Source organism: Sorex araneus, chromosome 1 (assembly GCF_027595985.1).
Source record: "Sorex araneus isolate mSorAra2 chromosome 1, mSorAra2.pri, whole genome shotgun sequence".
Classification (NCBI taxonomy): Eukaryota; Metazoa; Chordata; class Mammalia; order Eulipotyphla; family Soricidae; genus Sorex; species Sorex araneus.
In genome coordinates, this window is record NC_073302.1 from 123,290,503 (window position 1) to 123,308,220 (window position 17,718).

The 17,718-nt window shown below is 37.7% G+C and overlaps 1 protein-coding gene across 4 annotated transcripts in view; it reads right to left on the reverse strand.

The window, feature by feature from the left end:
* NADK2 (NAD kinase 2, mitochondrial) overlaps positions 1 to 17,718 on the reverse strand; it is a 55,377-nt gene that overhangs the window by 25,603 nt on the left and 12,056 nt on the right. For 2 of the 4 annotated variants that reach the window (XM_012932050.2, XM_055146606.1), the window contains exons 2-7: positions 17,559 to 17,647; positions 15,733 to 15,821; positions 12,814 to 12,895; positions 8,462 to 8,545; positions 6,599 to 6,735; positions 1,200 to 1,278 (exon numbers count right to left, since the gene is read on the reverse strand). In XM_012932050.2, the coding sequence (XP_012787504.2) occupies positions 1,200 to 1,278; positions 6,599 to 6,735; positions 8,462 to 8,545; positions 12,814 to 12,895; positions 15,733 to 15,821; positions 17,559 to 17,647 (560 nt within the window). Of the gene's footprint in view, positions 1 to 1,199; positions 1,282 to 6,598; positions 6,736 to 8,461; positions 8,546 to 12,813; positions 12,896 to 15,732; positions 15,822 to 17,558; positions 17,648 to 17,718 lie in introns of all 4 variants that reach the window. The other 2 variants (XM_055146577.1, XM_055146595.1) reach the window with 1 other exon arrangement.

The window sequence follows — 17,718 nt, forward strand, 5'->3', positions numbered from 1 at the left end:
TTTTAGATTCCCCAGTGATTCACATTTTATACAGAGCAGGAGCACAATGTATTTTTTACTGACTAAAAATCACATTAATCAGAATAATCACAGTAATTCTAAATTACTGTATAGAATCAGGCTTTATGCTTTTCACCACTGCATTGGCTAAAACTTAGATTTAACCAAGACAAACTTTTCTCAGAATAACAATCAAAATTGCAGATTACATGGATTTAGCAAACTAAGGAATCAGCAACAGGGCGGCCAAAAGGTCACATGTGCACAGAGCAGGGACGTGGGGCATAGACATATTTTTAATTATCTATCCCTAATTTAGCTCATCTACAAAAATAAGAAGGCAAATTCTAAAATACTGCCAAGAATTAAATTAACTTTATTTTATGGCAGTTATTTGGTAATAGTTCCAATATCACCAACAACGTTTTGCAAAAAAATTTTGGTAACTAAAACCTAATTATATTCAACATGACCACAAATTGTGGCAGTGCTAAAACATTGTCTTTGCACTCCGAATGAATAATTTTATCAACCTTGATTTTATTTAATGATTGTTACAAATATTAAACTGTCAATACACTTGCCTTATGCTGTTGCATTGAGGACACCTATACAGTATTACTGCCCAAAACATCAGGTCTGAATCTGATTGTGCAGAGAAAATAAAACCCATGATCAGGGATATTCTTCAGCAAACCAAATAGGTAGGCCATTCAAAAATTTTATATCATAACAAAACAAGGATGAGGCAAAGGGGCTATTCTTAATTCTAAAAGGTCATGATGGCCAAAAGTAGTATGTGATCTTTACTTGGATTTTAGATAAAAAAGGAAATACACAAGTCAGCATTAAAAGACAATGATAAAACAGTAAGTAGGGAAGTTTTCATGCAGATGGTTTATGAAAGTTCTGTATCAATTTGAAAACATACATAGAAAACATTTATAAAGTGTATATATAGAAATCTGCATAACTATTTAACCTAAGGCTTTACTAACTTCTTGTGGTCACAAAACCTTCTTTCCTCTTAACCCATATCAACTTGTATGAAGGCTTTTAGGTATTTTACTCAAAATGTGTTTCTATTTATTACACATAATTATTCACAAATCTTGGCAGGTTACAAAAATTAAATAAAATCCTCTTTTCAATTATCAAAATAGTAAGTTCCCAACTCAAAGTCACAGGTTTAGAAGTACCTGGAGGACAGACTTTCCCCAATGAAGACTTCATTAAGGGCTCTCACTGGCAAGAGTTGGGGTCCTGAAGCCTCAGACACTGCTGAGAATAAAAGCAAAAATCCAAGATCATTATTTTAATTTTAGAAATGTTACAAATAAACTATAGAAAACATTTAGAAATGCCGATTTTTAAGAGAATCATATGCTTTACATTAACATATAAATTAAATATGTAAAAATATTTTATTATAAAACTCAGTATAAAAAAGAAATGAATAAACTTTTATTTCAAGCAAACAAATTTTTTTAAAAGAGAGAGAAAAGAAAATGTGCTCAGGAGAGAATACAAGCTTCTCCAGATATAAAGGAGCCTTATTAAATGAAAGAAAAAAAACTACACATTTCAAGTTGGGATGAAGACAGCTATAGAATGGAAAGCCCATCAAACTTTTAAAGAATGAAATCTACTTGACAATCTTGTTATTACACTTGACTTATAAGACTCTTGTTATTACACTTGACTTACACATAATCGTGTAAGCTTTAGAAATAGGATGAGTCAAGTATTTGCAAAAGAGCCATTTGGGATTTCATCATCGAATTACGTTCATGGCTCAGGTAAGAAACAAAAGCAACTACACCACAGATCTTCCTCCTCCCCCAGATACAAAACCTAGAGAGTATCTGGATAAGAGTACCCTGGAGAAACACTGCCATGTATCTTTTCATGACTCTTACAAAATGTGATCACTCCTTATTTTACTCTACTAAATTGTAGGCACGGTTTATGAATATTCCTTGATGATTGCTTAAACAACATCCCATCACATAAAATTCTTCAAGCCACTGCTTTCTGACTCAAAAAACTTTCACCTTCAAAAAGTTTCCTTTGCCTTTTTATCTTTTATCAAGCTACAATTAAAAAACCAAACCCCCCATTTTCTCAATATCACCGACAGTGACACTGAACCCAAGTTTCTCCCACCAGGCAAGCAAAACAGGACAAGTTCCCTTTTCTGTTTCCTCCATCCCCTCTACTAAGTCTAGCTGAAACGCCCACCCAAGTGTAGTCACCAGTCTCCAAGATGATCCCCAGTGGTATTGCCTCCTGGTATTTGCATTTTGTGCAACATTTCATACCACACCACACCGTGTTGGTGAATAAACTTTTATTTCTACGTGACCAACAGACTCTGGAGGTGAGGGTATGTCAATTCTGAGAGACATACTGGCTTCTATTTCTGACTCTTTCTTTCAAATCACAGGCTTTGGGAGAACAGAGTTCATCCTATTTTTACAGAGACCAGCATGGTGAGGACCTAAAGTCTCTTGCTAGCCACCAGGTGATGAGCTGGGAAGCAGATGTCCCAGTCAGGAGTTCAAGTAAGTAATAATGGCTCAGGCAACAGCATCACTCTCACCCACTGAGAGACACTAAACCCAAACTCACAAAGCTAAGCTACACATGGATCATTTGGTTGTTGGGGGGAGGGCGGGATGCCACCGAAATGGAACTCAGGAGGCCCAGGGGACTCTGAGGATCTCCCAGTGGTTCTCAGACTACTGGGCCAACAGTTCAATGCAAGGGCCCAAGAATATGGTGCTAATTCAGGCTCTGTGGTTTCTGGGACTACCAGGCCACCCTCCAGGGCTACTCCCAGCAATGATAGGGGGACCATGTGGTGGCAGAGATTTAATACAGTGGGCCAGGGGCAAAAGCATGAAACTTTACCCCTCTGTTCTCTCTCTGGCCCCCTACTCATGGATTCTTGACCTTCACAATCGCTACGAAATTATAAATATTTATATTTAATGTTGCTCAGTTTAAGGTTAGTAACTTATACTGCAACAAATTTCTGATATGAATTAGACACATAAGCCAAAAAGTTCCACAACTGTGACCAAAGCAACTACTGATCTAACATCCTCCTGAGTTGTTTTCCTGATCAGGTTATTTTCATGTGAATATATATAAGTCATACCAGGCATCCTCTTAAACCACAATGCCATGAAGGCACAAAATAGACCAAAAAAGAAAATGGAAGATAAATCCCAACAAGTGGAAGCAATAAAACACTAGTCAATAACAACTGGATCAAAGAAAAAACTCAAAGAGGATGTAAAAATATTCCTAGAAAGTAATGAAAACAAAGCAATAAACTATCAGAATCTGTCACCACAGCAAAAGATAAAGCAAGGAAAAAATTCATAGCAATACAAAAAAAGAAGAAAAAGCTCAAATCAACAACCTAAACACACAACTTAAATACCTGGAGAAGCAACAACAAATGAATTTCAAAACTAGTACATGAAAGGACATAATAAAAATTAGAGCAGAAATCAGTGATATAGAAATCAAGAAAGGAATATAAAGAGTCAATAGGAACCAGGAACAGGATCTGTTAAAAAAAAAAAAAAAGACAGACACAAACCTTTGGCTAGATGCTCAAGAGAAAAAAAACAGAAAATGCCCAAATAAATTGGATCAAAGATGGAAAGAGAGAAATTACAACAGGCCCCTCAGAAAGTCACAAAAATCATAAAAGGTTACTCTAAACAACTTTATGCTTTTAAGATGGAGAACCTAGAAGAAATGGCCAGATTGTTATAACCATGTAACCCTCTAGAAACTAAATGAGGAGAAAAGATGAAACTATAACAGGCCAATCACAAGCAAGGAAATTGAAACAGTAATTAAGAATCCCCCCCAAGGACAAATGTTCTGGTCCATATAGATTCACTGGTGAGTTTCATTAAACCTTCATGTAAGACTTACTACCTTTATTCCTAAGCTCTTCAAAAATATTGAAGATACTAAAGTACAGAAATACTAAAATACAGAAATCCAAAACCGTGCAGCCGCTAGTGCGGCCGCTCGACCTCATATCTCTTCATTCTCAGCAATGAAAAACAAATTATCAAATGCTTCCTTTTCACCAGGTCCAACTTTGGGATGGAGAAACTCCAAACAATAATAGTGAGGTTTTTATTGAAATATTGAATGTAATCAAAGTAAAGTGAAAGTAAAGTGAAATTTATCAGCTACACAGGCGGGGTGGTGGGCTGGGGAGGTGGGGGGTGGGGGGTGGGGGGAGGTATACTGTGATTCTTGGTGGTGGAATATGTGCACTAGTGAAGGGATGGGTGTTCGAGCATTGTATAACTGAGACTCAAACCTGAAAGCTTTGTAACTTTCCACATGGTGATTCAATAAAAGAATAAAAGAAAAAATTGAAGAAATAAGAATCCTTCATAATAGATCCAACAAAGCCATTATTACACTAACACCCAAAGAAGATAATAGATACTATTAAAAAGAAAATTTCAGACCAATTTTCCTAATGAACACTGATGCAAAAACCCTCAACAAAATATTAGTGAACCAAATCCAAAAACATATCAGGGGGCTGGAGCGATAGCACAGCGGGTAGGGTGTTTGCCTTGCAGGCAGACGACCCGGGTTCGATTCCCAGCATTCCATATGGTCCCCTGAGCACCACCAGGGGTAATGCCTGAGTGCAGAGCCAGGAGCAACCCCTGTGCAAAAATAATATATGTATATCAAAAAGATCATACACCCCAATCAAGTGGAATTCATTAGGGCTGCAAGAATGATTCAACATGTGCAAATGAATCAAAATAATATACCACATCAATAAAATGAAAGATAAAAATCATATAATATCAACATATAGAGAGAAACTTTCCAGACTATACAACATTTCTTTGTGATAAAAATCCCTCAATGAAACAGGGGTGGAAGAAAACTTCCACAAAATAGTAATGGCCATCTATAGCAAACCAACAGTCAGTATCGTTCTCAATTGTGAACAACGACAAACATCCCCTCTAAGATCAGGTGCAAAGCAAGGAAGAGCACTGTCTTCACTATTACTCAGTATAGTCTGAGAACAAAATTATGGAAGAAAAATCAATCGAGGGACTCAAATCAAATTTGGAAAGGGGAAAGGAAGAAGTGAAATTATCACTATTTACAGATGACATGATAATATACATAGAAGACCCTAAAGAATTCACTAAAAAGTTCCCAGAAACAATAAGCCAATACAGCAGAGTAGTCAGCTACAAAGCCAAATGACAGTAGTCTGTTGCATTCCTGTATGCAAATAACAAAACAGAAGAGAAAGCAATCAGAGCCCATCCCACTCAAAATAGTGTCCAAAAACAACAAGTGTCTAGGAACCAACTTAACAAAAAAGGTGGAGGATCTATATCATAAAGACTGAAGAAGAAACATTTTAAAAAGATGTAGAAAACCTTAGGAAAGGGGAAGTATCCAATGCTCTTAGGAAGAATCAATATTGTCAAGATGACCATCCTACCTAAATTACTATATAGATTCAACACAATTCAAACCCAAAACCTGATGATACCCTTCAAGAAATTAGAATGTCAGTAATAAGGTTTGTATGGAGTCATAAAACACCTTGAGTAGCCAGAGCCATACTGAGAAATAAGGAATTGGGAATTCTCTCATTACCTAACTTGAAACTAAATTTTAAAGCCAGAGTGATCAAAATAGCATGGTACTGGAATAAGAATAGATTCTCTGAACAATGGGTTAAAACCAAGTACTTAAAGGCAAATTCCCAGATCTCTGGTCAACTAATTTTCGACTAAGGAGTTAGGCACATGGAGTAAAGATTATCTCTTCAAGAACCAATGCTGGAAAAATGAAGTAACCACATGTAAAAAAAAAAAAAATGAAGCTGGACCCATATCTCACACGTTACACAAAAGTCAACTCAAAGTGGATCAAAGACCTTGAGATCAGACCAGAATCCACAAACTATATCAAGTAAAATATCAGAAGAATGCTCCAAAATCTTGATCTCAAAGTTGTTCAATGACACGCTTCCATTACCAAAGGCAACAGAAACAAAAATAAACAAATGATATTTTATTAAAGAAGTTCCTGTACGTGTAAAGAAACAGAGACTCCAGCTGGAGAGATAGAAAAGCGGGTAGGGCACTTGCCTTACATGTGGCCGACTGGGGTACAATATTGGCACTGCATGTGGTCCCTGAGCCCCACCAGGAGTGACCCAGAGAGGAGAGTTGAGAGAGAAGGACTATGAATAACTATGAAAATCACAGTGCCTAAATATTTTAAATGCAAAAAATAATTAAATTAAATACATATATCAACCATCCACTTAGATTTTTATCATCCATTCCTAATTGATTTTAAAAACTATCCTAGAAAATATATTTTCTAAGAAATAGTTACATTTCCTACTTCAGAGTATCCTCATACTATGTTTTACAATTGATACAGTTCACTATACTTTTGTTAGTACTGCCAGTGGTACTAACATCCCAGAATAAATAAAATATAAATTGTTAGTTCTGAAACTTACAAAAGCAGTGTATGTTAAACATTATCTCAAACCTACTTTCATCATGAACTCTCTCAACATCGAGGGCTCTATTATGTTGACTCAAACTTAGCTGTTGCTCATGAAGGTCCACAGGAACAGGGTTTATGCCAGTCCCTTCAAGGTATAACCTAATTCGCTGCCGCCATAGCCACCTTCAAAAAGTAAAGGAAAAACAAGTTACATTAAATGAGGACAAGTTCAACTAAGGGCTAACCATCACAATTTCACCAAAATTTAAAACTCATAGTAAGAAAGTGACATCAGGAACAAAGAGTACAGATTCCTCCAGCTCAAAGGCAGATTTAAATTTCTTCCTCTTTCAGGAACATAAATATTTGTATAAAACCTCTCAAGTGATTTGAACCACAAACTCTCTACCAAGTATTTATTACTGAGCTATATATAATTGTTCTTTTTCTCAGAAAACACTCTGAAATAAAAGTAATGTTATGTTAAGGTAATGAAATTAGATAAAAATTCCTCCTCCTAAATTTTGTGATAATGTTTTATAAAAACATATATCAATAACAAATATTATAATCTTCAAGATAATATATAGAAATTTAAATGGACTGTTTTTCCTTTCGGGTTTGGGAGATGGGGTGCTAAAGCCTACTCTCAGGGCTCAGGAAAGAATAAATGAACAGGCTTGATATCAAAGCAAAAATCTTAAATATCAAAAACCCAATAGGGCAGATTCCGCTAGACAAGTATACAAAAACATGCTGCCATTTAAAAGCCATGTGTTAACAACTTCTAGCATGCCAAATTTTTTAAATGATTAGGAACTAGACTCACTATGAATAAAACGATTGCAGTAGTCAGTACACATTAACAAATACTCAGGGAGAAATGATCTAACATTATAAAATCTTGCCCAAATTAGGAAATAAAAAGTATTCCAATTTGGCTCTCTCTGATATAACCTGCAACCTCATTCGGCCTTCCCTTCACCTTTCACCGTCTTTGGATGGCCTCCTGCTCCTTTAAGCAAATGGAAGATGAAAAGACACTCCAATATTTAAGAAACACTTGATACAGATATCAAGAAATTCAGCCAAGTTAAAGTAAACATAACCCGGGACCAGAATGATGGTGCAATGAATAGGGCATGTGCTTTGCATACGGATGAGCGGCTTTGATCCCCAGCATCCCATGGTCCCCGGAGCACCACCAGGAGTAATTCCTGAGTGCAGAGCCAGGAGTAACCCCTCAACATTGTCAGGTGTAACCCCAAGAGCCAAATACAAAACTAAGTGAATAAACAAATAAAGTAAGTAAGTAAATATAACCCTTAGTCATTCTCTGATTAGGAAAAGAAGAGGATAAAATCAAGAGAATTTAAACATTTATTTTAATTAGGAGTTTTAACTGTCTTTGTACCAAACTTCTAAGAACATATTACAGAGTTGAGATAGTGGGACTATCTATCTCAGTCAATGAGAAAAACAAATAAACAAACAAAACACTCTAGTTGCAAATCCAGTGGCATCTATGAATTTTCCTTTATACAGCTCTAACTGAACTAAAATAAGGCCAGTTAGATCTTTTTGTAATTTGATTAATGTATTGCTTTTTATGGTTTACTGAAATAGCTATAAACTAATGCAAATATTACCTAATTTGTCCTGTTTAACATTTTATTTACTTATTTTAATTTGGGGGTCACACTCAGCAATGCTCACAGCTTACTCCTGGCTCTGCACTCAGGAATCACTCCTGGCAGGGCTCAGGAGAATGTATGGGATGTCAGGGACATATCCCAGGTTGGTTGCATGCAAGGCAAGTGCTTTACCTGCTATACTATCTCTCCAGTCCGCTTAATAAAATTTTAATGATATATATTTAAGTGACATATCACCACTAAGAAATTCCTACCTGAATTCACCACGATAGAACTTCTGTAAGGCTTCTGGGAAGGAATGTGTATACCGAACCGGAAGACATAAGTGACCCTCAGACCTTTATTTTAAAAAAAGATTTAGGAAGGGTATAAAAGGGAAGGGGGGAAAAAATTAAGTTAGCACTAAAGCACAAAAAATCAAATATAAAAATTTTAATATTCCACTTTTTTAATTATAAAATTGTATTTTCAACAAGAACAAAAATGATCAACTAGAAAAAACTACATATAGCTTTAATGTCACTCCAAGTGAATTCAGAAAATGTAACCCAATTAATTCATTTATTAAAAAATATATGAGAATAAATTTCTTCATGAAGTTAGTTTTGAAGTCTTCAATTTGCTGTAGAAGACAAATATTAAACAAGTAATTGCAAAATCACAGAGTGGTGAGATTTGGATGGCTAGTGCCAGCCATGCACTAGCTGGCACACCATACTGGCTCTTAGCAGAGGTCTCAACTCCCTCCATGGGATCTTCGCTAGTGTTCCTGGGTGCCCTCACTGTATGGCAGCTGACCCCAGAAAGAGCCAGATAAATGACCACTAGAGAACCTGCAATGCCACTTATAACCTGTTGCTGCCATCCACAACCATGCCATATTGAACTGGTCACAAAGCCTGATTAAATCCTGATCGGCCAACATAAAGGTATGAAGAGCAATAGAGTTCCTGCCCCATGCCCTCTATCTTTGACTGTTAAGCATTCAAATGGTTTGATTATTTGCCAGGCTCAGTATCGTGCAGAATACAGAAGATATCCACAGAAACAACACATTTAATTTAGATGAATCCATGTGACTCATCGTGGAAGTGGGTCCTCCTGCTGCAATCAAGCTTCCAGAAGCTTGCAACTCCAGCTACCACATGACTACAACCTCATCAGAGCTCCCAGCCAAAACCACCCAGCCAAGCTGCTCCTGAATTCTGGACACATAGAAAACCATAAAAGAAAATTGTAAGAAGTGATTCTTACTGTTTCAGCCTCTAAGTTCTGGGATGATTTTTTATACAGTGTTCGATAATACAGTGAAGAAGAAACTGAAGTTGAACATTAACTTCTGAGATTAAAGATTCTAAGGTTCTATGGTACTTAAAAAAAAAAAGAAGGGGGCTGGAGCAATAGCATAGCGGGTAGGACGTTTGCCTTGCACGCGGCTGACCCGGGTTCAATTCCCAGCATCCCATATGGTCCCCTGAGTACCGCTGGGGTGATTCCTGAGTGCAGAGCCAGGAGTGACCCCTGTGCATCACCAGGTGTGATCCAAAAAGCCAAAAAAAAAAAAAAAAACAGAAGACAAGCAATTTGAATTACAGAACAAAGTCAGAAACTTAATCCATTTCTTCCTGGAAACAAGTAGAAAAACCAGAGAACTTGTAAAACCAATTATCCTAGCTAGAAATTAGAAAAAACACCACCATCTGCCTGCTAGTTTCAAAAATCCCATAAGTTTAAGAATATTAGGCTTAAAAAAAACTTTTTAATGGAAATTGTATTTTAACAAACTATACAAAATATGATGACTTCTATTAAGATTCTCTTACATTCGGGGGTTGGAGGCATAGAAGTTAACACACTTGCTTTGCATGGCCCTATGCAAAGCCAGGTGGAATCCAAACCTCTCCCCACTAAATCTCTTGAATGATATAAGGAAGTAAGTAAATAGATAAATAAATAAATAAATAACCAAGAAGTTATAAAATACAAATGTATCAGTACTGAAGGCAATAAAAAGCTAATTACTGAACTAATTCAATTGCTTATTCTCAGGAAATAATAATTCAGCTAGATTCAGGTCCTGGCCCTGCTTTCTAAGATTGTCAAAAGCTTATTGCAACTACATGTAAGATTGTGTTAGTAATGCATTACAATACAAAGTTCTACACTCAAGGAATGTACAACCTAATAGAAACAGAAAATAAAATAAAGGGTTAAGAACTCTCTACAGGGAACTATAATTAGAGCCCAGGAGACAAACCGGTCTTACGTGAAGAGTTACACAACTAAGTGCATAAGAGCACTGTAGGCAAAAATCAGGAAAAGGCATGAAAAGAACAGGGGCATTCTGAAGATTTCTTTCAAATCCTATCTTTTGAGGCCATACCAGCAGTGCTCAAGTCTTACTCCTGGCTCTGCCCTCAGGGATCTCTCCTGGCAGGATCAGGGGACCATGCTGAGTACCGAGATAGAACCTAGGTCAGCCATATGCAAGGCAAGGGCCCTGCCCTCTATATTAGCACGCCAGCCCCTCAAGTCCTATCTTAAATATTAACAAAGCTCTTCACCAGAGCAGTTTCTCTACGCACAAGAACAAGAACCTAAATCATGATGTTAGCAGATGTAGTTTTGTTTCATCTGCACTTAAGAACAGTCTTTTGGGACTGGAAAGCTAGTACATAGGTAAAAGGTGATTGCCTTACATGCAAGTGACCCTGGTTCAATCCCCAGCACTGCCAAGAGTAACACTGAGCACAGAGCTAGGAGTAGCCCTGAGCACTGCCAAGTGTAACCCACAAAATCTTTAGATTGGGGTCAATTTGAATGAAGGTAGGATGATGGTACAGATTTCTTGTTATATGGTAAATACTAGAGATGCAATGAATGTATGATTCTACAGCTATCCCTTGGACAACACAGAAGTCAGGAATGCCCATACAGTTGAAAACTCCATGTGACCAAAAATTAAGATCCTCCAAAATACAGGGACAAAGTAGTCACAGAGATAAGGTAGGGGTCATAGAGATAAGAAGGAGGAGAAATGCAATAAATGTTTAAGACTATCAATGGTAACTGTTAGCATTAAGAATTTTCCAAGGGCCAGGAAATCTTACATGTGCCTGGCATGCGCCCAGCCTGGGTTAGATATTTGAAACTATTCAGTCCTCTGCAAGCATCATGGGTGCTACACTTTGGAGGGACCCAACAACCATCAGGTACAACCCTGGGGCTTCCAGCACTATGGGGGTGTCCCTGGTCCCCCAAAAAAGAATTTTCAAAGAAGTAAAACAACAAGTCAAGTAAAACACAAACTAAAATATCCAGAAAATTCAGGAATTACCATATCACTGGTTTCTTAAGGCAAGAATAATACAAATAAACTTACTACAGGTAAACAAAGGGGAGTGAAGAAAGAAGAGTTAAGACAGAGAGAGAGAGAAAGGAGGGGAAAGAGAAGGGGAAGGGAAGAATCATGTTGGACAGCAGATATAAAAGAGGAACAAATGACAGAGGTCACAACAAGCAGTGCTCAGGGCTTACTCCTGGCTCTGTGCTCAAGGATCCCTCTTGGAGGAGTTTGGGAAACCATGTATGGTGTCAGGGATCAAGCCTGAGTTGGCCCCATGAAAACTAAGTTCCCTAACCTCCACACATTCTCACTGGCCCAAGATTATCTTTCAAAGCAAGAGAACAGTTGGACAAGTTCCAATACACTGATATTCATTTTAGCTCTAAGACAAAGGCTTATTAAAAGAACAGAGATGAGGAAAACAAGTGTATGGAGTATGAGCAGTAAGTTTTATAACTATAGAATGAGGAAGAGAAATCACTTGAATCACATAGAAAGTTTTTTAGTTTTCTATGAATTCTGTTCTAAGTACCAGGAATTACAAATAGGAAATAAACTTGGGCTACCAAAGTCCAAACTGAGCCACTGAGTCCAACTTTCCATAACTCTTTTACTCAACTGGTCTTAAGTGCTGGTGTTGGAACAGAAAGCATGATAGGCTAATAGAAGACTGAACAGAAAGATAATCACACAGAATATTTAAGATATTCACCCAAGAGTGAATGAAGTGAGTAAGAAAGAATTAAGTGAAGAAAACAGATCAATAAATGAAAACTCAGTAAACAGATTTAGTTGGGTTGATGGAATAAAACAACTATGAAAACAGAAGACAGTGATCTGTGCAGAATCAAGATTTTAGAGATGGAGAAGTTCCAGATAATCAAAAAGGCCAGATAAAGTCATGTATGTAGGTGGTTTAACAAGTATGATGATAAATGTCAGCAAAGCTAAACAGGTAATATAAAAAGTGTTGATACTCTCTGTAGCTATTCCCTCTTAGAGAGCCCGGCAAGCTACCAAGAGTATCCCGCCCTCACGGCAGAGCCTGGCAAGCTCCCAGTGGCATGGTATATATATATATGTATATATATATGTATATATATATTATACATATATATACTTCTGTATATATACACAAGTCTCACAATGGAGACATTACTGGTGCCCACTCGAGCAAATCGAGCAACAGGATGACAGTGACAGTGACAGTGATACACACACACACACAATGAACAAACAATGAAATACATTTTTCCTTACCGTTCTGGATCAGTGTTTACTCCAATAACTGGCTTAAGTCTGTCTAAGACTTTACTTGCTGCCAGAAGCATTGTGCCATCACCTAAAGGAATAAGACATCATCTTTTGTTATCAATCCAGTTTTATTTTATTTATTTACTTATTTATTTTTTGTTTTTTGGGTCACACCCGGCGATGCACAGGGTTTACTCCTGGTTCATGCACTCAGGAACTACTCCTGGCAGTGCTCGGGGGACCATATGGGATGCTGGGAATTGAACCCGGGTCAGCCGCATGCAAGGCAAATGCCCTACCCGCTGTGCTATCACTCCAGCCCCATCAATCCAGTTTTAATACCATTCTGAACACTAGTACTTTTGCTTTAATAATCATCTCTTATCCTGACTATCTTTTTATTTTCTTCAAATTTTTTATTGTGTCACCACGAGATACAGATTTACAAAGCTGTTCGTGGTCAGGTTTCAGTCATACAGTGTTCCAACGCTCACCCCTCCACGAGTGTACGTTTCCCACCACCAATGTCCCCAGTTTCCCTCTGCCACCCTCCTCCTAGCTTATCTCTCTGGCAGGCGCTTTCCTTCTCTATCTGTCTCTCTGTCTCTGTATCTCTGTCTCTCTCTCCCTCCCCTCCCTCTCTCCCTCCTTTCCTCCACCCCCAGTGATAATCTTACTCCCTACCACAGTCCCTTTGCATTATCACTCCCACCACTCTAACCCAGGGTTTCTCAACAGCAGCAACACTGACATTTTAGTACAGGGATTAATGTGCTTGACTTGTATGCAACTGGCCCTGGTTCCATCCCTGGCACTGCAAGGTCCACCCCAAACACTACCAGATGAGGTCCCAAAATTCCCAAAGGAAACAACTGACTTTTTAGATTAGGTATGTCTAAACTGAGGGATGCTGTGCAGTGTACTATAGAATGTAGCAGGAACCCTTTCTAGGAACCACCTATCCAATTCTACACTTCTATCAGCCAATCTTCTTTCCTTTTCCAATTTCCTTTTCTAAATTGATAAATTATTTGAATGAGAAAATATCCAAAGTGTTCTATTTTAGATTTTACTGTCTAAGAACCACTGTCAATGTTAAGCTTTAGAAAGAATGATTACTATTTTAGTAAAGCTCAAAAAAAAAAGTATATGGGGCCAAAGAGGAATGGAATCCTTATAATCTCATTAAACGCAAGATTACTAAACCAAATTAGTAACTATAATCATATGAAGTCAATCAGATTTTAATGAAATGCACACCTTAAAAACACACAGAAGACTATAGGCAGAGAACATCACAATAGTGTCATTTGTTACAAAAGTAAAATGCTGACCTCAAGCACTAGGTATGACCTTGAGAGTGTCCAAGCACTTTAGGGGTGACAATGCAGCCCCTACGCATAGCACTGCCAGGGCAGGAGCATCATGGGAAGTGGTTCCACCCCCACCTCCCACCCCAGCACCACAGAAATGGTGCCTATTAAAAAAAAGGAAAGGAAAAAATAAAATAATTTTAAAAAGGGAAGGAAAACTTAATTTTTTTTTATTAGTGAATCACCGTGAGGTACTGTTACAGGCTTACAAACTTTCCTGCTTGCATTTCAGTCATACAATGATTGAGTACCCATCCCTCCATCAGTGCCCATTTTCTACCACCAAGCATCCTTCCCACCACCCCCATCCGTCCCCTCCACCCCACCCCGCCTCCATGGCAGGGCATTCCCTTTTGTTCTCTCTCTCCTTTTGGGTGTTGTAGTTTGCAATAGAGGTATTGAGTGGTCATCATGTTCGGTCTATGGTCTACTTTTGGCACGCATCTTTCAGCCCAAATGGGTCCTCCCACCATCCTTTACTTGGTGTTCCCTTCTCTATCTGAGCTGCCTGTACCTCCAGCAAACTGAAGCAGATCTCCTGGTCCTTATCTCTACTACTCTTGGGTGTTAGTCTCCCATTATGTTACTTTAGGCTCCCTGTGGCGTATTCGATGTACCAAATACAGTAACAATAACAGGTCTCATTCCCCTGATCCTGAAAGAACCTCCAATACGGCACCGATTGGAAGGATATGCAAGGAGAGGCTGTTAAAATCTCAGGGCTCGGACAAGTGGAGACGTTACTGGCGTCCGCTCAAGCAAATTAATGAACAACAGGGTGACAGTGATACAGTGATTGTTTTTATAGCATTACTACAAAATCAGTAAATTTAAACCTTCTTACCTGGATAAGTGTCTTTTTTTTCTAGAATAAATATGGAATGTATGTATAAATGTGTTAAATTCTTGTATTCTACATTTTGATTATTTACATCCATCCCTCTTAAAGAGCCTGGCAAGCTACCAAGAGTATAGCACCTGCACGGCAGAGCCTGGCAAGCTCCCTGTGGCATATTCAATGTGCCAAAAACAGTAACAAGTCTCACAATGGAGACATTACTGGTGCCCGCTCGAGCAAATCGATGAACAACGAGATGACAGTGCTACAGTGCTATATTCTACATATGAGTGCAATCTTTCTATGCCTGTCCCTCTCTTTCTGACTTATTTCACTTAACATGATAATTTCCATGTTGATCCACTTATATGCAAATTTCATGACTTCATTTTTTCTAACAGCTGCATAGTATTATATAGTGTAGATATACCCAACTATACTTTTTTGCCTCTCTGGGATATATTCTCAGGAGTGGTATTACTGGGTCATATGGGAGCTCAATTTCTAATTTTCTGAATATTAACCATAATGGGAACGAAAAACTTTAATAAAGCACTATCTTTTAAAACCTAAACCTGATCCTAAAAAGCCCAATTTGTCTTATGGTTGGATTCTGACAGGGTCATTATATAACCCATGGGATACTTGAAAATATGTATATTAAAGTATTAACACTTCCAAATCCCAACACCTTTACCTCTACAAAATTATTACCTCCTGCAGCTATGATGGCATCTGCCCATTGAACGCTCTCTTCATCATATTCTCTCCTCTTTACGAGACGAAACTCAATACCCTCGTTCCTAAGACAAAAGGGTAAAGGTTATAAAAATTTTTCACTTAACATAAAGGAATAAACTTCTACTTATCTGTAGGCATAGAACTGCAATAGAGATACAAAACAAGTAAGTTCATTTTATAAACAAACTCATACTTAGCTTTGTAAGGTTAGTTTCATTTTCATTGAATCACAACATAATAAACTATAAGCCAGAAAGCATATGAATATGTTGAAAGTTAATGACTATCCATAATCTCAAAGTCTATTTTAAAACATATTTTATATTCTCTGGCAAATAGCAATATTCATTAATTAGAATTTACTTTTATTTTCTCTACTAAATGTTTTACTAAATGTCATTGTTAAAATACACTACTTAAAAAATGAATCAGCCCAGAAAACTGATTTCCTAGACAGACGATTTTTCATTCTAAAATTGAATGGCATTACTTTTAATTTGTGCTTTTTTGTTGGTTTGGTTTGGGGGGCACACCCAGAGATGTTCAAGGCTTACTCTTGGCTCAGCACTCAGGAATCACTCCTGGTGGGCTCAGAGTTGAATCAGCTTCATGGGATAGCAAGAACTGAACCCTGATCTGCCACATGCAAGGCCAACTGCCTTACCTGCTGTACTACCTCTCTGGCTCCAGCATTATTATGTCTTCTTAAGTTTTAGGTACCATGGTTGATAATACTGTGAATGATAGGGTTTCGTGCGTGAAACATTCCTGCATCACATCCTCCATCAAGGACTTCCCTCCACCATTATTCCAGTGGGCTTGCCATTATATTCCCACCCTGCATCCCTGCTGTGATATGCTTCCTACTGAAGACCAAGTCTCAGTTTCTATGCCTACTATGCTACTTTATATCCCACACATGAGAAAGGTCATTCTATGTCTGTTCCTCTGCTTCTGGCTAACCTTTCTCAGCATGATACTCCCCATGTAACATCAACTTGACGCATGATTTCATCTTTTCTTAAAGCCAAGTAGTACTCCACTGTGTTTCTTTATCCAGTCATCTGTTCTTGGACACTTGGCTTATTCCAAGATTTTGGAATAGCCACTACTTTAAATTCAACTCATGGTCACTGAATTCCAGTCACTAAAACAATGTTTAAAAGTCTTTCTAATTTCAACCAAAAACCACTGCCTCGCATATATCAGAGTCTGGGTTCAACCCTGATGCCACAAAAAATTTTTTAAAAGAAAACATTGCAATTTGAATGTTTTTACACTGATTCTCATGTACACACTAAAGTATTCATTTGGTCACAGATTAACTGGTTTCTTTTTGCCTTAAGCCATACCTAACAATACTCAGGGGCTTCTCCTAGTACAGTACTTGGGAGACCATCTGGTGCCAAGGGTTAACCTGGGACTCCAGCATGCAAAGCATGCACACCGCTCACTAGCCTCTGGCCACAAATTAATTGATTTCTATAATGGTAACCTTTAGTCATCAGGGAATAATACAATAAATATCACGATAATCTACTACTCCATTTAAAAACTAAAAGTGGCACACAGTTGAAATTCATTAAGTAATGAAATAACTCAATGTAGAACAGATACTTTTCTTCAAGGAGGTGCTGTAAACTTTTCAGACTACAGTAAAAATTCTCCATTTTTTTGACACAGAAACACTGTACACCGAGCACAGCATAACTGTTTGGAAATTAGCTTATAATAGAAATCTTTACTATTAAGGAAGTTCTGTACACAAAAGCCCACTTAAACCAATCCCATAGGCTTACCGTAAACTATCGAGAATATGCTCTACATTTTTGGTGTGAATATGATGTCGTTCCAGCAGTCCACTGTAGCTAGAGCCTTTCAGTGCAAGCTAAACAAAATAGGAAATAAATTTGTCTTATTACATGATACATATTCGTTATTCTTTATAAAGCACTGTTA